General features: G+C 41.3%; 2 protein-coding genes across 2 annotated transcripts in view; one reads left to right on the top strand and one right to left on the bottom strand.

Moving 5' to 3' along the window:
- Positions 1 to 7,966, top strand: part of PDE1A (phosphodiesterase 1A) — a 47,414-nt gene extending 39,448 nt beyond the window's left edge. The window contains exons 13-14 of the mRNA XM_082484558.1: positions 7,490 to 7,609; positions 7,936 to 7,966. Of these exons, the coding sequence (XP_082340684.1) occupies positions 7,490 to 7,566 (77 nt within the window). The 3' untranslated portion in view covers positions 7,567 to 7,609; positions 7,936 to 7,966. The remainder of the gene's footprint in view (positions 1 to 7,489; positions 7,610 to 7,935) is intronic.
- Positions 7,967 to 20,466: 12,500 nt separating this feature from the next.
- PPP1R1C (protein phosphatase 1 regulatory inhibitor subunit 1C) overlaps positions 20,467 to 23,478 on the bottom strand; it is a 55,298-nt gene continuing 52,286 nt past the window's right edge. Inside the window, exon 5 of the mRNA XM_082483314.1 lies at positions 20,467 to 20,715. Within this exon, the coding sequence (XP_082339440.1) occupies positions 20,627 to 20,715 (89 nt within the window). The 3' untranslated portion in view covers positions 20,467 to 20,626. The remainder of the gene's footprint in view (positions 20,716 to 23,478) is intronic.

Raw genomic sequence — 23,478 nt, 5'->3', positions numbered from 1 at the left:
ATTCCAGCGCACCATGCTTTTATTGTTGACAGGTTTTTTCCATCAGAAATAACAGATGGTTAATTTAGGGTCCTAAATCAAAATATTTATACTAAAATTAATTTCACAGCATTTGAAGTTGTCTAATAATTGACATTTCTGTCTTTTGACATGTATTTTTTACACCAATTTTCTTATTAAAGCCCAACTTGAAATTCAAGTGCCTTAGAGATGTTTCCCGTCTCCTGGATGAGGAACACAGTGGGAAAATCTGCATCTTTTATCTTTCAAATGATGCAGAAGGCAGATGTGGTGTAGCTGTCCGAGGGGGTCCTTAGATGGCTGACCAACAAAAATGCTGTTTGAGAGGTCACATACAACTCAGCATGCAGTTAGTGCACTCTGGTGCCTTGTCAATCTTTACATTCCACCTTTCCTATGAGAACAGAGATTTCTTATTTTAGAAAAAGCTAATCCCATTAATTTTCTAAGGCAGGGAATTTTCTACAGAATGCCTTGTATTTTAAAACCTCAAACTGCAAAAGGGTAAGAAGTGGTTGAGTTTGTAATAGTGTATTTCCAAAGGCAAACATGATCTGGAAGCTATTTTTCTCTTGAAGGTGCTAAAAAAGATTTAATAACATGAATTCCACCAATCCAAGGATGTTCCTTTACCAGAGATGGCAATATTCAAAAAGACTGCAGATAAATAATGAAACAGAAATAAGAGATTGACTTAATTATTTTGTGGAAATAGTATTGGTAAGGTCCTGAACTAAAAGCCAGAGCTCGTACAAGGACATTGCTCAGCTCTTGCATCACTAAAGAGGCAGTAGTACTTAAACCACAGGTTAATAACAAGTCATGGAAAAAGGGGAGATATAGCAGGAGACATAAGTACATCAAGCGGTTAATCACACAGTAAAAGAAGCAGCAAATTATTTTTAAGGCAACTCCAGAGGCTGAGCGATGCGCCAATACTCCCTTACAGGGGTTTTCCCACTTACGTCTGAACCATTGTAGGTTTTGCAGCACACATCTCAGTTGTTGCTGATCACCACAGAAATTTTTTTGGTATAGAAATGTAGGTTCTCTACTCAAACTAAACATCTGTGCCTGAAAATCTTAAACTGCTGTATAGACATCTTTGGAAATGATATGGAACTGAAAGGGGTTTTCTCCAAACCCTTCTTTACTACAAGCTCTGCCTTTTCCTGCTGGCGAGGGCGTGTAAAAAGGAAAGGCCACTGCTCATGTCATTGATCAAAAAGATGCCTAGCCATTATAAAATTCTCTTCTGAGCAGGTCTTCAGATTAGTTTGAAAACTGTTCATCTGATATGGTTTGTGAACAAAGGTAGTCACGGGAAATTATATTGTCACAGGAAATTATATTGTCAAAACGGTGTTGTCATGGGAAATTCAGAGAATTTTTGTGTGCCCAATTCTTTGGATCTTGCATTTTAGAAAAGTGACTTTCTACCTATTTAGACCTGTGAATCCTTAATTTTTTCCAGTAGAAATGTACGTCCCTGGTCAGCCAACTTAAGCCTAAACAAAGTAAGTCTGCATTTCTTTTAGTGTCATGAACCTTTCATGGATCCTCTCATAAGTAATTCATAGTCCCTCAAGTCAGAAAACCACAAGATGAAGCTGGATTTCTGATTTACACTATCACAAATTTCTAGTAGAGTGCTACTACGTAGAGAACAAGGATATTGCTTAGGTGTTATTTTTAAAGGCATCTGATATTTAAAGGCATTTTTAGTTGTCATTTTCTGTGAAACTTCCATTCTCTGTGGTATGTTAAATTTAGTGTCATCCATCTCCTTCAGTTATTATTAGTGCTCATTTTTCAGCATAGATAAATACTGAGGTAAATGGAGAGCTTGATGAATGTTTTGCCTGGTTTCTGTAGCATATCAGTGTCAGAATCCAATACCCTCTGACCAGGTTCTCTTAGATATTCCAAGTGTGAAGGATGTAACGTTTAATACCAAATTTACCTATCTGAAGACAGTTGATGTTACATGGAATTTCTGATTTAGCAGAGTGATACAAAATATACTGAAAGCACGCTACAAATGTAAGTAACACAGCAAAATAGAGCAATTGCAGTACACAGCTCAATGACAGTGCTGGTTGTGAGTCCCATTACCAGTCTCTAGAATATGTTCACTGTCACGAGGCCTGGTGTCCCCGGTCACCAATAAGGCATACATGGGTTGAAGCCAGCTCAAGCTCATTGCTCTCTTCTAAATTCTTTTGCTAGTTGTTTAGTTTTTATACTCTATTTTGGGCTGAGCCACATATTTACTCCGTCCATGCTGGCCTGGCTAAGTCGGGGAGAGAGTCGCACTGTTCTAATGAACTCAGGGAGAAACACCTACATCACTGATTGATCCCCCTCAACTGTGATAGTGGAGTCGGTGGATCCACTCAACTGACATAAGTGCTTATCTAAACCAAAGGTCACCCTCTGCTCCCTTTTGGGTTGAGATTTCAGCTTTCTTTGCAACAGCTCTGGTCAGTCACCCCTGTCTGCTGAGCTTGATGGGCATATCCCCCTTCCCCATCTCCACTGAGCCCTCTTCCACTATGGGGGTTTATTGGTCAGTCACGGTATCATTGACATTCTGATTTTGTGTCATTAAATAGTTTGATTTATACTTTAAATTTAACATTTTATTCTTGCATTTTCACTGAATCACAGAATCACAGAATGGTCAGGGTTGGAAGGGACCTCTGGAGATCATCTAGTCCAACCATCCTGCCAGAGCAGGGTCACCTACAGCAGGTTGCACAGGACAGCGTCCAGGCGGGTTTTGAACGTCTCCAGTGTGGGAGACTCCACAACCTCTCTGGGCAGCCTGTGCCAGTGCTCCGCCACCCTCAAATTAAAGTTCCTCCTCATGTTAAGATGGAACTTCCTGTGTTCAAGTTTGTGCCCGTTACCTCTTGTTCTATCACTCATCTACCTGGCACCCTCCCTTTAAGTATTTATAAGTACTGATCCCCCGTCAGTCTTCTTTCCTCTAGACTAAAGAGACCCAAGTGCCTCAGCCTTCCCTCGTAAGAAAGACGCTCCAATCCCCTAATCATTTTAGTAGCCCTTTGCTGGACCCTCCAGCAGTTCCCTGTCCCCTGTTTCCCTATTTTCCTAATATTTAAATGTCGTAGAAAAATATTTTGAATATTTTATGGTCTTTTGAAATGATTTACAGAGGGCCTATGTCATTATATTCTTAGAAATTTCTTTCCTAAGGACAAACCAGCCATGTTACTATATAGTGAGAAATCTATCTATATATTATTTAAATACTGTAATCTTTTAAGTCAGCACTGACCCTTTCACAGAATTTTATGCTTCTAATAAACTGCAGAGACCTAATACTAATTTCTCGACTATGTCATAAATGATATAAGTAAATGACATATGTGATGGGCTTTTTCTGTGTCTGCCAATTACAAAAGTATACTGCAGGTATTCACACCAGTGTCACGCACAGGGGCCGGGGCAGCAGACTTTCTGCAAACACGTGGTGAGACTCAGGTCCTGGCTCTTTGAGGCAACATTAATATTGGGTTTCAGCAGCAGCTTTAAGTACCTCTGCAGAGATTGTGCCACCGTCTTAAAGATAAGTGAAAAGAAAGGCAATTCAGGCATTTAGTATTGGAATAGGCTGCAATATTTGGTACCAAAGGGAAAACTCAGGCTGAGGTGTTTCACATTTCTCTTTCACGTTTGTGAAATGGTTTAGTATAATTCTAAATGGAGGGAATCCATTAAACTGTTATTGTTGGTGTGTAAATGTAGATACTTAGTGTTTTTGCAAGAGTTTTCATTGCTGCGGTGTGTGTAGAAGACTCATAACTACAAATAGCACAGCAGTCTCTGTTTTCTCACCCCCCCCTCCTTTTTCTCTGTATAAGTGACGTTTAAGACAGTGAAAAGAAATTGTGTTGTGTTTGATGCAGTAGCACTCTGCTCAGGTACAGTATGGGGAGAATCCCCCCTTTTCACTTTTGCACCTCTGTTGATGGCTGGTAGATCCAGAAAGGACTCTTTTAACCGAGGTCGGGTATTTTAAATGTAATGTCACTTCAAGCAATCAGAAGGTATTTAAGCAACCAGAAGGTAGCATACACGTGACCTTACATTTTTTCCCTGCTTCCCAAACGAGAGTTATTTGAGTGTTCTAAGAAGCACTATACATCTATCAGGACATCGTTAGCACTCTCCATGCTAGATTTTTGCACCTCTGTTCTTTCTGTACTGAGGATGAGGCGTAGAAGGCTAAAGTGGTGCCCAAGGTTGTTGCTGACTCCTGGGGTGGAGAAGTAAGCACCTGCAGGTGCTGGGGCTGGGAGAATAAGGTAGAAAGTAAGAAAAGCAACATAATTATTCAGCCTGAAATGTCATATGTTAGCTGCCGTTATTCTGTCCTTTATAAAAAGCAGAAAACTCCATTCGGTTTTCTGTGAGTAAGCAATTGAATTATCACAGAGATGGGGAACATGGGAAGCTGATCTATTTGCATTCTTGGGAACCGTCACTGAATGTTTGGATATACTATGGTGAGGGGCGTCCCCATTAAAAAAAGAGAAAAAGACTGTTTTTTTCTCCTTGTGTCACATCTCTTTCTAGGTGTTCTTGTAGACTATTGCATTAATTAACAGGACTAGCTCTGCCCTGGGTCCCGGTCAGTGCGAAGGGAAAACTGGAGGGTCTCTATTACAAGAACTCATGTTGTGACTGAATGTCATTTTTCTCCACAATACCTTTGTCCTTTTCATCATCTCACTTTCATTTAATTGCATGTTACAAGATTAAGTGGAACTATTATAAGGTGATTTTTTTTTTCAAGTGGTGATTTTCCTTTTCTCCTGAGTGATTTATTAATTAGAACATTAATTTTAAAAAACTGCTTATGTTTAATTAAACGACTCCATGTTTCAATGATTTATAAATGCTAATTGGCACACTTTTAACTTTTCACTCATGATGATCGCCACATTCATCCTTAATATCAAAACGTAAAGGAGATAATAAATCTGTGATAAAACAGATTATCAGTAACTTCAGTCTATATGACAGCAGAGGACTACCCAGTCACATCGAGTTACACAAAGCATTCAACGTCCTCAGCAGTCGGTGACTGAAAGCCTCTGGAGGGTAACCAGGTTAAATAGCAGTGGGCAGATCCACATCAACAACATGTCAGTTTGATTTATGGTAATGCAAGTGACATCAAAGAATCACCCGTGCCATGCACACTCTAGTGACCGTTCAGTGCCACCGTGTCCCTGTGGTGCTCAACAGAGTGTGGAACCCTTTGCATCCATGCAAAGCGGGCACCGATGGCTGTGGCGCCTGGTTCGTTTGCGTCCCTTGCGCACACTCTGTGTGGCTAAACAGAGCAACAGTAAATCAGGCTCCTGGTATTAAGAGAAGGCACCTGTGTTCATACTTGGGATGAGGACGGAGGGAACATCATATTAAAAGAGCAAACGATGTGTTTACAAAAAGGAGAGGGATTAGAAAATAGCAGCCATGAGCAACCATTCAGAGGGCAGAGTGTATCATGTACAAAAACTGATGCATTGAAAGAAAGAAAGTTATGTATGGCTTAGAAGTCCATGTTTAAATTTTATGAGAATTAAGCATACAAAATTTTTGTTTTACAAGGCCTTCACAGACCACTCCTATCCTGCTCCTAAAACCCTGCTAGCCACTCTAAGTCAAGTATAAAGTTTAAATATTTAGATCAATAGATTTTACTTTCGTACCCCTCCCCATCCCCTTTTTTGTTTTTATGGGTAGTAATAAAAGTTTTGCTAAATCCCTCCAAAAATAACTGCAGGCTGAGAGATTTGGAGACATTCTTGTTGTAATTCATGTTAGTCCAATTTTGAGTCTTTAAAAGCCTTTGGAGAACTGATTGTCTATATTACCCCCCCACTAAATTATGTAAAATAAAGGGGACAGGGAGGAGTGCTGCTTGGGGGAATATGGCCCACCTGCTGGTGGCTGCATTACAGAGTGGGCAGTGCCCACTCTGCCACTGTTCAGGCCAATGAAACAAGGGAACAATCAGTAGCAATTCTCACTTGTTTACAGTGATGCCATGGTGAATTCATGGCTATTAATTTTCTTCTTTCTTCGTTTTTATTCTCATGAGCTCCCTTTCCTGTCTTCCCTTTCTCTTTTTTTTAACTGTGAGCCTCTTCTTCAACTTCAACTCACTGTCTTTCATTTTTTATTTCAGATCACACATCATGGGTTCCCTTTTAGCTGCTTGTACCTTTGTTTTCTGTCTTTCAAAAATCTTCCCCTGCCTGTATTTTTATTTTTATAACTTTTATCCTTCTCCCAGCTCATCTTCTCTGCTTTTGAGACTTCTATGCTTCTCCTCTTTCACATTTTCCGTTCAGCATTATTAATGACTGGTGGGATCACTCAATCATAGAATCATAGAATCATAGAATGGTTTAGGTTGGAAAGGACCTTGAAAATCATCGAGTTCCAACCACCCTGCCATGGGCAGGGACACCTGCCACCAGACCAGGTTGCGCAAGGCCCCATCCGACCTGGCCTTGAACACCTCCAGGGATGGGGCCTCAACAACCTCTCTGGGCAACCTGTTCCAGTGCCTTACCACCCTCAAAGTGAAAAATTTCTTCCTAATGTTTAATCTAAACCTGTCCTCTCCCAGTTTAAAACCATTCCCCCTCGTTCTATCACTACATGCCCTAGTAAAAAGTCCCTCCCCAGCTCTCCTGTAAGCCCCCTTTAGGTACTGGAAGGACACAATAAGATCAAATTGGTTAAATTAATCAATTGGTTAAAACTGAGAAATTACTATATAGTCAGTAAATAACACTGTAAGTTTGCTACATTCTCCCCTATCTCAGTTTATAATTTCCTCAGCTGTACTCATTCAAAATTACTGAAGGGTTTAAGCAACAGCTTACTATTATGATTATTGGTTTGAAATTCATGTTGTATCACTTAGTTTGAAAGCTGCTCTTGTCACTCCGTGTCATTTCTCCTATCTGATTGAATTAATTGAATTCTTAGAACTTGACACTGGCATCTTTTATTATCTGAGAGAAGCTTACTCACAATTTGAGAGCCTATATTAAAGAGGATTTAAACAGCACTTCTCTGTAGAGGGTGAATTATGACTTTCAGGAAGTTGGAAGATAAAATAAACCAAAACCAAACCCACTTTATTAACACTTACTCATGTAAGCGTCTTCATTTTTTTGTTTCATGCTGTGATCTGTTGCTTTCATTCTATCATCTTTTGCCTTATGGTTAAACCATAATGATTAGTTAATTCAATCCTTTTCTTCTTCTGGTGAGAAGGCAATTAAAGAAAGCAGTGACTGAAACCTCATTTTAACCTTAAAAAGTCAGGGGAAAAAGGTTCCTGTCTGTTTAGGGCTGCTCTTAACTTGAGTAACTTCTTCACTCAGGTTCCCAATCACATTTCTTTATCTTCCAGGTGAGCCTAAACACTGTAAGAAGTCAGAAGATATCGTAAAAGCCACTGAGCAGAAAGAAGCACTGATACAGAACTAGATTTGCTGTTTCTTAAAAGCTTCTGACATTTCAGGCAGGGCAGGTAATTTTGTCATTTCTTTCTTATAATCGGGAGAGTTTTATAGCATAAAGACTTGCTTATTGTTCTTATTATCCTCTTTGTTCTATTCCAGTTGTGGTTTTATTACAAAATTTTGAAACAGGGATACAGGGCACCCCACTTCCCATGTCCCCTTAAAACCCATTCAATATAAAGAAGGGAAAAACAATACTTTTACATCTCTGAATCCTTAATGTCAGACTAAATGGTCATGCAATAAGACATCCTCAGCTCAAGTATATTAAATACTGGACGTAATAATATAAAAAAATCTATTGCTATGAGTTTTCATTTGATCTCTGTTGCAGGAGAAAAGAACTCCTCTAGCTGTTCCTACCCCATGCTCTCAGAGGCTGTTATCTGACAACTTGTTTTTGGATCATCCTGTTTCTGTGAAGAGTGATTGGACAAAATGATCAAAAGTGTAAAACCGAACCCCCTGAGCTGGTAACTCAAGGCACTTAACAGCTCGCAAGATTTCAGTTGTATTTGTTGTTGTTATTTCCTCTTCTATTCTGCTTTCTTAAACTAGCCCAAATACTTTTTTCAGCCAAAGTTGGACCTCGCTTTATTGCATCACTGACACCAGACATCTCCAGTTAACCATGAGACATGTGAAAACATGACATTTATCATCTGCCCAGGATTGCTGTAACATGTCACTGCTACTGGCATCCAATGGAAATGGAAAGTCAAAATGAAACGTTGTTATAGATACTTGTTCATGCAACCATGCTGCATGCAACATTACAGTCCTACTTGTTAGCTTCCTTAAAATAGCTGAAATTAAAAATATGTAGACTGTACAGGGAAGTTGTGGAGTTACACTGACCAGCCTGCGTGGATGATGATTCTTCCCCACTGCGGTGGCTGCCATATGGAGAGAACTGGTGTTTCAGAAATCAGTATTTGAAATAGCTCTTTAAAATTAATTAAATAGCATCCAGTATTAAAGATGAAAACATTCTCAGTCCTATAGTATTTTGGAAGACATCAGCAATGGTGTCAGCCCTACCGTGAAGCTGGTGCTTAGTGTTTTGTAGGGTGGAAGAGACAGCTGCAGGAATACGTGAAAATTGCTTCACTTCAGCAAAATAGTGTGTTGCCTCTCAGGCAGAACTGGAAGGTGACACTGAGGCCTTATATCACAATTTGTCTCAAATGCAAAGGCGACAACATGGATCCAGCAAACCCTTGCTAGTGTTTGTTTCATTAAAAGAAAACACCAGACCATCTTTCTCTGAGAGGCGGTGAAAACGGAGCACGCAGGCAGTTACCTCTGCCAGAAGCCTCAGAATGAGCCCTCCAGCCCAAACTGTGAGACTCCATTTTCATCTCCGCTTCCCTTGAGCTGCACGTGACCCCTCCTGGCGTTGCCCAGCCGTCCCACGCAGCTGCAGCCAACCTCGTTTCCCTCTGCTGGAACCTGCCAGGAAACTTCCACGCTCCCCTTCGCATTGTAGGCGCTCGGGCGGCTCAGGTCGCTGCACTCCCAGTTCTCCTTTTTGGACCCTGTGGTTATTACCTCACTGACCAAAAAGTCTTTACAATCAGCCATGGTCCACTCTGAAGAGGACTCGTGGGGGCGGTGGCACTCCCCTCTATGCAGAGGCCGATGGGCGATTGAGACCTATGTGCTAGTCGTCTGCTGTTTCAGGGATTGAACCGGAGCTCAACAGGCATCAGGCTCAACCTCAACAAGGGACGCTTTGCCCCGATTGAAGAAGGAACGGTAAAACAGTCACCCTAGACCGAGGGACCCTTACATGTCCGTATCTGTTGACTCTTTTCTGACAGCGGAGCAATCGAAATTGAGCTGGGAACAGTGCGAGCTCCGAGCCCTGGGATAAGGGCATGCCAAAAGGTGGAATTCCTGTCATTGAATATGTAAGCCATATACACGCTATGCACAAGTAGTGTGCGTAGTTTTAACTTAAGAAATGTTTGTGCATATAGGATGTAAAAAGTGCATTTAAATTGTTTTGTGTATCTGGTCCAGGGCTTGTATTTAGCATGGACAAATTTCTGTACAGTGCAGTTAACGAATGAAATGTTAACGAATGAAATTGTATCATATATGTTATAACGCAATCGATATTTTTTGCTAAGAGTTAAGAATTTATATATTCTCTGCTAGTGTTTGAGCAAATCATTAGTAGCCTGGACCACTCCGTGCACCTTTGCATCCTTTTGGGGAATGTTGGACTCTTTTTTTTTCCCTTTATAATAAAATGTAAACCATCTTATGTCTTCTTATTGTCATCATGACAAAAGAAGAAACATAATGGTCATATCAGACTTTTTTTTTTTTTAATTGTAAATTGCCATATGCTGTGGCAGTGGAAAATCTTGTTTAAGATCTGAGGACTTGGGACCTTATTTCAGATGTGTTGAGCATCTGCAGTTCCCACCAAATTTGAAAAGAACAAAAGACGACCGATACCTTTAAAAACTAGGCCAGTTAGGTATTTGTTTGTTACACAGTGTTCTTCAACATTGTAATTTATGATTCACTGAGACTGAAAGTCTGGAGCGATCAGAGTTTAGTGTTTTTATTGTGTTTTCAATTTCAGACTTTTACCATAGTTGAACTTGACTTTTATTTCTGTGTCTCTATCCCAGCCTGATTTATATACTCCGCAAGAATTTTCTCCTGGAAATACAAGCAGAAATTATGATGGATTCTGCAGAGTACTCAGAGCATCCTGGGGGGGCTCTCAGTGTCCTGTTATTATAGCCGGCACCAGGATCTCCTGTTGCAGAAACTAGAAGGAGCTCTTGATCTCACAGGAGGCACTCATTGCCTGCAGAACTCATTCATTAATATAGAAATGTGATTTGTGTATGAAAAATCCTATTTGCTCATTTGTATTCAGTTTTAATCACTGTGGTAGGTGTTACTGAAATACAAGAAGAAGAGTCCTTAGTTTTACGTTAATGCCAGCTGATTCTCTTTCTTTCTTCCTTTATTCTTAGCAAGACTTTAGCTGGACATGACCCAAAGCTTGGTGTGTTGTTTGGATAAGGAGAAATTTTCTTTGGTGAAGACTGATATAGCCAACACGTGTTAGTTAAAGCTTTGACCTGGGGTGAAATTTGCGTTTCGATGGCAGAAAGGCTTCTTGAGAGGGCCTCTCCCCGAAAAATAGTTTATCTCTCGAACCTCTAAGGCTGCGCTACCAAAACACTGCATGGGGCCATAAGAAATGGTGTTTGTATATGCATCTCTCCCACAGCATTATGGGCATGTACCCCTGCATTGAGCACACTGAGGAGCTGTAGCTATAGATTAGCCCTCAAGAGTTTTATTTCGTATTTTTATCTTGAGATACCTGACAGATATATTATGTAATATTGTTATGGGTTATGATCTAGCCGGTATTTTTTTATTTAATTTTCAACAAGGCAATCTACAACTGTGTGTTTTTATTCTGCTGTATTTGTCCGTATTTCCTATGATGATATTCCCAAATAAATTTGATTTGAGGGCAAGGATTGTCAAGCTCCTGAGTGTTAGTTACAAATTTGCTTTCCTGAAGCATGTTTGCTCATTTGCGTATGGTTGTCTTTGAAACGTGCGGAACATAAATCGTTCTTTCCAACCCTATCACCTGCTTGTGACTCCCCACTTTTTCCATACCTGTGCCAGTTTGCTGTACAAGCTCACTCGCATCCTCATAGCACTCTTGAAAATAATTTCTTGAAGTGAGTCTTGCCTTCTTAGCCTTTACTGCTAAAATAGCCCTCACATGAAGAAAGCCATAACCAACAGAACGTTTTTTTACCCTCCAAAATTCTTACTCTGGGTTGGTATTTATAGAGTCAATGGGACTGTTCACGTTAGCAACAACTCTTCAGGAAGGCTACGACTTTCAGAGGCACCTCCATGGCATGGTGTAGATCATCCAAGTTCAGCGGAGCAGGTAGTAAACAGGGCCCCTTCCTATGCAGATCAGAAATGAATGGAAAGAATCCCATTGACCTAGAGGCGTATCAAATCCTGACATGATGGAAAAAAATCAAGACAACTACTTTATATCACATTCTTTGCAGTTTCTTTTTCCCAGATGCTATCCCAGCTACATGCGCAAAGGACCTCCTTCTGTTGTAGAGATGCCGGAAGTCAAACAAACCACTACTGTGACCAAAATAACATCAAATTAACAAATACATCAAGATCCCCAGTGGTAAGTGTCTAAAATGTATATTTGTAACAGACTATACGGTTATTACATGAGAAAGAGGAAAATGTAAGTACAACTAACATTCTTCAACAGCAACTTAGAGAGATTTAAATTTAGAGTAGTTTAGCAGACAAAGGTTTGTCTGAGAGGGGAGTGCATCCACTTTTAAATCATTCTTTGAAAAATCACATCTTTGAAAACTGGTATGGAAAAATGAGTGGAAATGGCATTTAATACTATAAGGAAAAGAGTGTCCTCCATCAAACACACTATGCAAACATTTAGACCACTTCCCTGGGATAATTTCACTTTCCCGGTCATTTAATTATCTAATAGGTCTCCAGAGACCCTTTTTCCATGTCCCAGGACAAACATTCAGAAGTTTTATCAAATCGTGAATTTCTAAGTAGTCCCCTGGGAACAAAGGAGCAAGTCATAACCACAAAGTTATAAATGTGAAAAATCTCTTATAAAAACTGGGATTTTAACTGGTTTGGGCTGGACTTTGCTGCAAAATACTTCCATTGTGCTCAGGCAAGTCCTTTGCTTATAGCCCTTTTGTGGAGAACTGTTGGAGAACTTTCCATTAGCTGAGCTTGGATAGATAATATCTTAACCAAAAATGCTCTTCTGACAAATTGCGTAATACGTGAACTTTAAAGCTGATGAGTTTTGTGCATTTGTAACATCCTGTATAGATCATTGTTACAAACTTTAAGTGATATAAAATTATACAAAAATAAGGTAGTCAAAATCAAAATGGTAGGTAAAATCTGCGCCTTGGGCTGGAACACCGTTAAACAGAATAGATTTTTTTCCCTTTTGTTTGGACTGCAGTAATAAAGCTATCTCATTGTCACATAGGGCCTAATGCTGACGCACGTACAAGCAACACTCCTGAATCTGCAAGGACTTTCTTTAGAGTAAGACTTTGGGACTTGTCTCATAATACCATGAACACACATCAAATAACGTGAAAGTATTTGCTGTTTATTTGTATAAAGTCTGATATGATTATCTTCATCCAAATTCAGTGAGCCAAAGGGTCAAATTCACCTATGATGCAATTGCACAAAATCCAAGAGAGCCAGTGTCATTATACAAAGAATTAATTTGATAATTGGATAGTAATTGGTTGCCTTTTGCTTTCTCTGTATTCATCTGGTTCACTAATTGTTTTCTGCAGTGGAGAGCACTCTTGAGTGTCTAATGACTCTGTTAAAAGCACTACTCAACTTTAAGCCATCTTAAATTCTTTTATAAAAATTGCACTTCCTTTTCATGGAGACCTTTCTCCTTTGAGAGAGAACTGTCCTTATCTTTCCAGTCAGAAATGAACATTTGCCTTATTGTTTGGGGTACTCCAGTAGATTCATAGAATCATAGAATAGTTTGGGTTGGAAGGTTGGAAGGGACCTTTAAAGGTTGTCTAGTCCAACTTCCCCTGCAGAATGCAGGGACATCTTCAACTAGATCAGGTTGCTCAAAGCCCTGTCCAACCTGACCTTGAATGGGTCCAGGGATGGGGCATCTACCACCTCTCTGGACAACTTGTTCTAGTGTTTCACCACCCTCAGCGTAAAATATTTCTTCCTTATATCTAGCCTAAATGTTCCCTCTTTTAGCCTAAAATCATTACTCTTTGTACTATTGCAACAGACCCTGCCGAAAAGTTTGTCCCCATCTTCTGTATAAGCCCCCTTTAGGTACTGAGAGGCCGCAACAAGGTCTCCCCTGATCCTTCTCTTCTCCAGGCTGAACAACCCCAACTCTCTCAGCCTGTCCTCATAGGAGAGGTGCTCCAGCCCTCTGATCATTTTTGTGGCCCTCCTCTGGACCTGCTCCAACAAATCCCTATCTTTCCTGCGCTGAGGACTTCAGAGCTGGACGCAGCACTCCAGGTGGGGTCTCACCAGAGCAGAGTAGAGGGGCAGAATCACCTCCCTCGACCTGCTGGCCATGCTTCTTTTGATGCAGCCAAGGATACAGTTGGCCTTCTGGGCTGCAAGCACATATTGTCAGCTCATGTCCAGCATTTCACCCCCAAGTCCTTCTCGGCACGGCTGCTCTCAATCCCTTCATCCCCCAGCCTGTATTGATACTGGGGGTTGCCCAGACCCAGGTGCAGGACCCTGCACTTGCCTTGTTGAACCCCATAAGGTTCACACGGGCCCACTTCTCCAGCCTGTCTAGGTCCCTCTGGATGGCATCCCATCCCTCAAGCATGTCAACCACACCATTCAGCTTGGTGTTGTCTGCAAACTTCCTGAGGGTACACTCGATCCCACTCTCCATGTCATTGATGAAGATATTAAACACTACTGATCACAGTACAGATGCCTGAGGGGCACCACTTGTCACCGATCTCCATCTGGATATTGACCTGTTGACCACTACTCTTGGGATGCAACCATCCAACCAATTCCTCATCCACCGAACAGTGCACCCATCAAATCCATATCTCTCCAGTTTAGAGAGAAGGATGTTGTGGGGGAATGTGTCACGGGCCTTAGAGAATTCCAGATAGACAACACGCGTAGCTCTTTCCTTGTCCACTGATGTGGTTGCTCCATCACAGAACGCCACTAGGTTGGTCATGCAGGACTTGCCCTTGGTGAAGTAGTTCACAACTGGAATGAATGGCAGCGTATTTGTGTCAAGCATTGTAATACGATGCACCATGCATCTTTATTTTAGCATTCCTGTCTAAGACTCCTATTCTGCTCATCACAAAAGACCCCTATTCTGCTAGTCACAAGGTGGTTTGCGGTGGGGCAGAATTATGACTGCAGCCAGAGTAGTTCTGGGGGACGTGTATGTTTTCAAGAAAATGGTAGGTACAGGAGCAGGGCTGCAGAGTTGATATTTCCAGTAAATTAGAGAATAAAAATGGCATGAGCAATTTAAATATTATTTATAATTGACCTTCATGTCTGTTTTTAATATTCAATCTGCTGAGTGTTTAAAAAAGCAATTAAAAGTTCCATATAATGTTAAAACCCTTGATAAATGTAATAAACAAATGACATATTCAAAAGAGGGAATCTATGTCCCATTAGGAGAGAAAAAGAAAGATGAGAGCAACATATGGCAGTATAATTAGCATGATTAGGGAAGCACATCAACAGAATTTATGCTGCAGGGAAAATGTAATAAGAAACCAACACACTTTCCTCACTGCCTTGAAAACTGCAAATATCGCGCTCTGAAAAGGAGAAGATGCAGAAAGGCTCTCTGGCATTTAAAGCTGTAACTTGTGTTCTTCTGTCGTTATTAAAGATGCACACAGCCATCTGCAAACCATTTATTTTTTGCAGAGTTCACATTGTCCCATTGCTTTGATTAATAAGGAGCAATATTACACCTCAGCTGCTTTTCAGAAAGATGCTATTTTGGAAACCTAATTAATACTCGTTCCACAGTTAGCTTGAGGTGTTCGTTAGTGCCAGATACTGAGTTCTTATTTGTTTCTCATTATGTGGAGAGTATTGCTTCTCAATGCCAACATTTTTGTTTTGCATTTTGGAATAACCTTTCGACACCCCGCTTCCCACAGCCCTCCCTTCAGAAGAGCTAATAACACCTGTCATCATTATTTTAACATGCCTATTATGTCTGTTGAAGACAATGTGGGCTATTTACATAGATAGACTAGCCTGATGCACAGCAAATATTCCTGCCATTTTCTGAACAGTTGGGCCAAAGAGAAAAGCAAAATTGAGAAACTTGGCAAGGCACTTCAAATCTCCGCTTGCCACTAAGGGTCAGTATATGCTAAGCAAACGAATCATGACAAAATTGAAATAGAGTCTGTTTGGCCTAGCAGTAGTATAAAATATTCTTTCTGCACTAAAAAGCCCAGATCATGTAATAAACAAAACCAAACCGAAACAAATCTCAAAAAAGCCCTACAGCAGAAATATCCCTTCTGTAGATATTGGACTTGTATAAACTCCATCAGCCAATTCTGCTGTAACTGGAGATTAGTAGCATGTTACCAAATGGCCTGAGGTTTAGTAGAGGGTGCGCAAATATCTTGCTTGAGGTTTGCCCAAAGTGCTGCTATTCTCACTGGAGGATAAAGGAGAGAATACAGTAAAGCATTGCAGACATTTAGCATCCACTTTGTTGCAAAGTATAACGCACTGCGTGAAAAAGTCAAATGCAGTTGCACGTGTCAGAACAACTAAAACTCTTACTACAACTCGCTGCTGCACTGAGCTGCTAAAGAAAGAAAAAAAAAGAAAAAAGAAGAGAAAAAGAACAGCCGTGGGCTTGAGCACCAATGTGGATGCCACAGGAGAGGAAGAAAAGGGAGCTTTAGCGACAGCATGTTTTAAATACGCCCTTACATTGTAACCCCAGGAGTAGGGGACAGGCAACGCCTTATGTACTCCAGGAATAAGGTCCCTCATATAAAACCCCTGTGTCTCAATTTGTAAGAGAAAGAAAACGAGAGGGGCATCCTGCACCGAGCTAGGGACGTCTCATTGTGCGGTGCCAGCTGCTCCGCTCATACCAAAGCAGCCCCGCAGCCCACAGGAGCCCCGCTTAGCTCCTTCCCTGGCCACCCGCAGCACTGCAGCCTACCCGGACCAGCTCTGGAGAGCGCTTTGGAAAGCCACCCGACAGTTTGCCTGGTGGAATACAATAAATACATCTTTTAAAGAGCAAAAGCCGCCGCTGACCTGGCCCTCGGTATTGCAGTCTGTTAGAGGAAGTGCGGGCGGACTGGAAGTCCCTTCCTTACTGACTGGCCCAGACTTTGGACACCTGCACCAAGCACGAGCAGCAGGACCTCTGCCTGCAGCCCCACCTCGGAGTCGACACAATGGTGTTGGATGCAATAGTTTTGGTTCAGTAACACCAGGAGTGCAAGAACTAATGGTGATTTTTCAGTTTACATTACTGGGGACAAATAATGTCATTATGAGAAGGCAGTGGGGTGGTCTTTGAAGACTTCAACTGCATTTATTGCAATCTGAAAAAAATGCAAGAAATCCAGTGATTAAATTGATAACAAGGTAAAAGAAGCTTTCCTGTACACTACACATCATATTTCCCCAAAAGAAAATATGCTGTTGGCCAAAACCTGTGGCCATTCTCAAATGAAAATCCTCTGACTTCAGTGGAAATTATGCTTTAGGAAGGGCTTTTAAATCTTGGCTCTTACTTTGTATCTATTTAAGTATTATCTGGTTTTGCACCTGGAGAATAAACAACATATACCATCCTGTAAGTCAAGCTGTGGAATTTTTCCAAATGACTTATTAGCACAATGTCTCAATAAATCTCTCTGAAGGGAAGAACCTGTCATGGAATAACAAGTACAGCGTCAGAAAAAGAAACAAGGCTGTAAAACGCAATAACAAAACGCCTTTAAACCACTGTACTTTAATGACTTAAGGGATAATGGGAAAAGACTGAGATCAGTCCGAGGAGGCAGCTTCCTTTCAGTTCTGCGAATAACATTTCCTGCAATACTTTGAAAGCAAGAACAAGAGCAACTCTACCACAGCATGGAAAGGCGGTAGATGTAGAAACATGGAGGAGGGAAGGGGAAAAAGGCACAAATCAGTGTTGCTCATTAGGAAAGAACTATGCTCATTACTTGCCCAGGTGGGTCTTCTCTGCTTTCTTTTTCCATCAGCCCATTTGTCAAAAATAACAAATACAATCCATCTCTCAAAATCCTGCTCCCACCGAATCTGCAAGGCTCTTCAGCAGGAGCAGGTATTGTGAGAGGAGACAGCTCAAACAGGGAATGTGTCATTGCGATTTTCCTTCAAGGTATTTTCATATTGGCATTTTCTTTGAAACACTCGGTGTTCACTAACTTTTTATCTGCTTTCTCAATGCCCTATTGATTCATTTACACTAAAACAAAAGACAAAATTAATGGATTTTTTCGTTTTGTTTTAATCCATGCTTTGGTGACATACACACGTTGGGCAACAATGATTGACCACTGACTCCCATGAAGAGATTGACCTCATTCAAGTGTACCTATATGGAGCTCACCACGCTGTGAGACAACCGGAGCTTTCAATTACACGCCAAAGTATATGAGAGGCTGTCTATTTAGGGCTGCTGTTTTTAAATGTCAGAGGCTGCACCAAAACACAGAAAAGATGTAGTTTAGTAAGCAGACTGCTTTTTTCAGACCTTCCTTTCTGATTTCCCCACACCGAGACGTTTCTGTCATGGGGTTCACTGACAATTCCCTGCAGCGTTTCAGCTCTGCTTCATGATGAGCACTTTTTTCTGGGCTCCGTTGTTATACTGATTCTTTCCTTATAGCTCCACTTGCCGTATGCCTCACAAGTGGAAGATCAGACAAACAGGGTTTGCTTATCTTTTTAAGCTAAAAATATCTGATGTATAGAAAAACGTGCATCCTGACTTTGTCCTTCAGATGAGGTCCCTCCAGTAAATGATGTCAGTGTGGATCTGTAGTAAAATCCCTGCAACAAGTCCTGTCCCTTTGCTAGAAAGGAGCATATTCCCGTACTCAGACATGCTGCTTGCATAACCTTGGGTCAAGAAAGAGAGAAAGAAACAGGCTTTTAAAATTATAAGACACAGCTGGAATATTTAGAGATGGGGAGATCATAAGACCTGGATTTAGAGACGCATCTAAATACTGGTGTGGCTATCTGAGGCTCTTATTGGACCTTGATGTTTCATCCAGATCACGGCTGTAAAACAGAATTATCCTCTCGTTGCTACAATAACAATCCTGGAAACACTCAGATCCAGTTCAAACTAAATCTATCTTTTATTGTTTCCTATTATTTATAAAGTGTAATCCTCCTCAAGTCCAACAGTCATCCTGAAACAGGGTGTTGCTCAGTGACAGATTCTCCAAGCTCTTACCAGGTGTTTTGTGCTGCCTTTGAAATGTTGAGATCCCAAAGTGTTTGATACCTTGTCTTGTATCAAATATTATAATTCACACACATTTTTTCATTTGCCCAGAAGTCCTAGGCAGTCCTCATCTGGCCTATGGGTACTAATAACCAGCAAAAAGCCATGAATATCAAAAGTGCTTTATTAACTAGCAACAGAGATAGATGGCGTGAGGTGAAACACCGATGGCTGATTTACAACTGGGACTACTGTGGTGACGAGTGACTACACGAAGGGCCTGGTGCTGTGCGAAAGCAAAGCTGTGGCAAAGCTGGGACCAGAGCCCAGCTCTTCTTGCTACCGTTCCCATCTTAACTTTGGTCCATTCAAATGTTTTCTGAAGGGTCACTTCCTTCTTTTTGTTGTTTGTGGCATAAAAAGCCCTCAGTCCCCTAACTTCTGTAGCTGCTTCTGTACAACTGAAGAGTCCTTCTTTTAGTCCGTCTTGCACGCCCATGCTGAGCTGGAGTCGCAGATGCTGTTTGCAGTGTTTCTACAGAAAACAGCAACAAAGAGGACAGATACAGAGATACAGACGGAGGGCAAAAAGATGGCTCCCAAATATAAAGAAACACTTGTTGACAGATCCTATTCTCAGCAGGTTTTCATGGAAGAGCTCAGATGGAGAGTGAAACCACCATGTAAGGCACAAACAAAAGGCTCTGTGTTTTCATGCGCTTCCTCTCCTATTTTTCATGTTGTGTTTTGGGGTTTTTTTTTTTCGCTAGCTCAGCCCTTTAAAAGAGACTTAAAGCAGTGGAAGGCTAAACCGAGGGTAACACTTTGGCAAACAGTTAATACAAAGTGACAGTGAACTGATTTAAAAATTGGCCATTGATAAAAAAAGGAAATGATCTGTCAAGTGTGACTTTGAAGAAGCATGGTTTTCCTTCTCCACTTTATTTCACTTAATGCCATAGAGTTTGCATGGTCTAACAAAGAAAAATGTTGGTATGAGCCATGCCAAACTTGAACCAAAAACCCTGGGGCTCAGACACAAGCTACATCACCATGGCTTGGTATATTGCCATTTACTGGCTGAAACTGTGACAAAGGCAGAGTAGCCTGGCCCTCTTCCTCGGAGAAGGCTTCACCCTGGACGTGCTGCAGGTGACAAAGGTGAATATCGGCATTTCCCATGGCTCAGCTGGCGCATGGGACCCCGCTCACGTCTCACACACTCCTGTGTTTCCTCTGATCCCCATATCGAAACTTTTTCTAATGCCTCCAGACATCAATGGTCTTGCGTAAAGAGAAGCCGTTTTGGGTGATGTGACCGGGCAGCCTCACACCAAGAGCAAGACAAGTACTGTAAGCGTTGCATATCCAGGGAAGACAGGGAGGAATGTCTTTGCATCCTTCTTCACTCGACTGAGTGTCATCTCTGCTTACTCTGTTTCTACCTACATTAACGTAAGTAACTCTAACGATAGTGGTAAAAGCTGCCCTTAACTGAAAGGATTATTTTATATGAACATTTCTCTGCATGTTAGACAAACCCACTGCACAACATGCAACCGTGTCTAAATTAACATATTGTTTATTTAGTAGCTTTTAAGTCAGTTTTATTTACAACAGGTCTTAGAGTACAGCTCACGCAGTAGTTAAGCTCTGGCAGTACTGATGTCAGGTCACTAACACATTTGCAAATTACATTTCTAAGTCATAGAAAATGAAAGAAAAATTACTTTAAAATAACTGTTTTATCTTCGGGTACAAGGATCACAGAAGACATTTGCAGGCGGCTGTAACACCCAGCCGAGGGCGCTCCCCAGGGAGCCCCGGTGCCGCCGGCACGCCGAGCGCTGCGGTGCGGGGACACAAGCAGTGGCGAATGGTCGGACGCACGCGCGGCTGCGCAGTTCGGTTACTTTCTGTGATGGGGTCTGAGGCAGCTCTGCGCTCTTTAATGGCCCCACTCCTCTTCCCTTTCACTGACTCCCTCTTCTTCCTCTGGAAACGCTGAATCACTCTGAGACTTCAGATGCTTAATCCCTGAAAATACAGAAGTCATGGTTAAAGTTGTGTTAGCTCGCGTCACACATTTTTTTCCTGAAAGAAGAAATGAACAAACCCCCCAAACTAATGGCAAGTTTTTTAATGCCCATACTGACTCCTTTTTTCACAAACCTCGTAGTTCAAACAATACTACAGTGAATTTCCAAGAGAAATACTTTCTTCCTTGAATATAGGATCTTAGGACATTTATCGTGTTTTACGGAAAAAACTGCTGAAATATGCCTTGTAGAACAGAACAGTATTCTCTTCTCTTTTTTCCTTGGTAATCCTTGATCAGATTAGTATTTTCCATGCCAAGCAAGTTAAAGGTTTTCAAGGCTCAGACAGTAGACATGGGAATTATTCTACCAGAGTTTCAACTTGAGCCTCTTTCTGAGACTGATCATCTGAAGGTCATCACTCACACAGACTCAGTGCCCCATGGTCACAGCTTCCCATGTGCACCAGAGGTCTTCTCCACCATGCGTCCCCATAGACTGCACACGACCCGCAGAGCTGTCCTGATGCAAAGAGTGCATTACACAAAGCCATGACAAGGTTGGACCATCTCTCACATGGAGAATGTATTCTGTTGATATCACGTGGGGCTGGATGAAAAGGATAAATACCTATCATGGGATATTTGGAAGTTTAGGTTTGAGGAAAGTTGTGAAGTCCCTGCTGCTGGCTGGTTTCAGGCAGCAATTGAAGTACGTTCTATGAAAATTAATCAAATTGCAAAGTTGCTTTCCCTGTCCCATTTTCAGTACAAGCAAGCAGACCTCAATGAATAGGCCTAATCCCATCTCCTCAGCTCCTCCTTGGTGTGACGGAAGAATACAAGCTAAAATAGGAGGCAAAATCAAGCTAAAAAGATGACAGAGAGGAGAGAACAGAGATGAAGGTTTGTTATTTTCTAAAAATCTAAACAGCAAATGCAGAAGGTTAGTTTATGGTTCTCCTAGGTTTTGGGTAAAATATTGTATTTGGAACATAACTGTTAGTAAAAAATGCATTATTCCAACAAAATACGACTGAATTAGGTTTTCTGGTGTCATTACAGCCATAACATGGAAAGAGTTTTGGTTTCATTACAGATCATATATATTTGTACTTACTATTACTAATTGTCATAAAAAATTTCTTCCCTTATCCATCAATTTCTGTTTGTTGAGAAGAAATTGCACCCCAGCCGCTTTAGATAACCACAGCTGGATAATCACAACCCCACAGTCACAGCACTTGTAGAGGCACATTTTTCAAAAAGGAGTGCACCCTTAAGGCATACAGGGCAAGATCCAGATTACCTCAAACTACGAGTAAGAGGAATTGATGGTGTATGTCCAAGAGTCACGGCCCCAGCATCACTTAACCTGGAGGTTCCTACACTTCACTATTTATTTCCACACCAGTCCAAAATATGAGATAGTTTTTTCCAAATGTGTCACTTGAAAAAAATTTCAACATAAGTTACTCCAGTTCAACAAAGTTACAAATAGCTGAAAACAGGATCTTACAATGGGTCGTACAACAGGAGTGCAGCCAGCTCCCCTTCCAACAGGAGCCCATCATTGTTCTGTGCTGGGCTCTGGGCTCCTCTCTCTTTTTTTTCCACACAAACAACAGTACTTGGTTTCCTGGGAAACTTGTTCAGACGTAAAACAAGCAAATGAATTAATGCTTCCAAGCCACAATACTTGTAAGTGTGCTCTGCAATAATCAAACCATTTCCAATTAAGTAACTGTGATACATGAAGAAACGCTTGGAGTGCTCAGATACCACCAAGCTGGCCTCTTTAGCAACGCCCTTTAGTAAGACAAACACTTTAAATATGATTTCACCTAACTTAATGGACGTTCATCTCAAAATGATATTGTGTTTGTAGGACAAATTTGTCTCCTGTTGTTTATCTCTGGACTCACAGAGGCATTTCTTGCACATTCACAGTACCTGTCTAACAGCTACTAGTCAGTACTTCAAACAGGAATTGCTAGGAGCTAGAATGCGTAGGTTTTTAGGGAGTTTCTCGAAGATGAAAAAGGCAAAGTTATGGACAGAAAAGAAGTGATATACAGTTAGTATGTTGAAGGCTTTTGGCATGTGGTTAAATTGCAATATTCAATGTGAAAAATGAAGGAAATTGAGACAAATGACATCAATGAGTGTTACCCATTGATTTTCATGTAGCAGGCAACTATCGGTCTTATTTAATGATTTTTCATAACCTCCATTCTACAGCCTGACTTCACCTCTGCTAGTCATTTAATACGACGGTGTCATTTGGAAGAAAAGACTCACAGGGTGTCCTGCAATGACCAATAAGTGCACAAGACTCAATGTCGTTATTCATAAGCCTCAACATGTTCTGACAGCATCAGGTTGTCAGAATTAACTCACCCTATGTGTGGCATTATAAGATGCTCTCAGCTACACAAGGAAACAAGTTAGCGTGAATGCTGGGCTGCATCAAAAGAAGCATGGCCAGCAGGTGGAGGGAGGTGGTTCTGCCCCTCTGCTCTCCTGAGGTCCCACCTGGAGTACTGTGTCCAGCTCTGGGACCTCAACATAAGAAGGACATGGACCTGTTGAAGCAGGGACAGAGGAGGGCCACAAATGATTAGCGGGCTGGAGCACCTTTCCTATGAAGACAAGCTGAGAGAGTTGGGGTTGTTCAGCCTTGAGAAGAGAAGGCTCCAGGGAGACCTTATAGTGGCCTCCCAGTACCTAAAGGGGACCTACAGGAAAGATGGGGAGGGATC

This window comes from Vanellus vanellus, assembly GCF_965231255.1.
Source record: "Vanellus vanellus genome assembly, chromosome: 5".
Classification (NCBI taxonomy): Eukaryota; Metazoa; Chordata; class Aves; order Charadriiformes; family Charadriidae; genus Vanellus; species Vanellus vanellus.
This window is presented reverse-complemented; position numbering and strand designations above follow the sequence as displayed.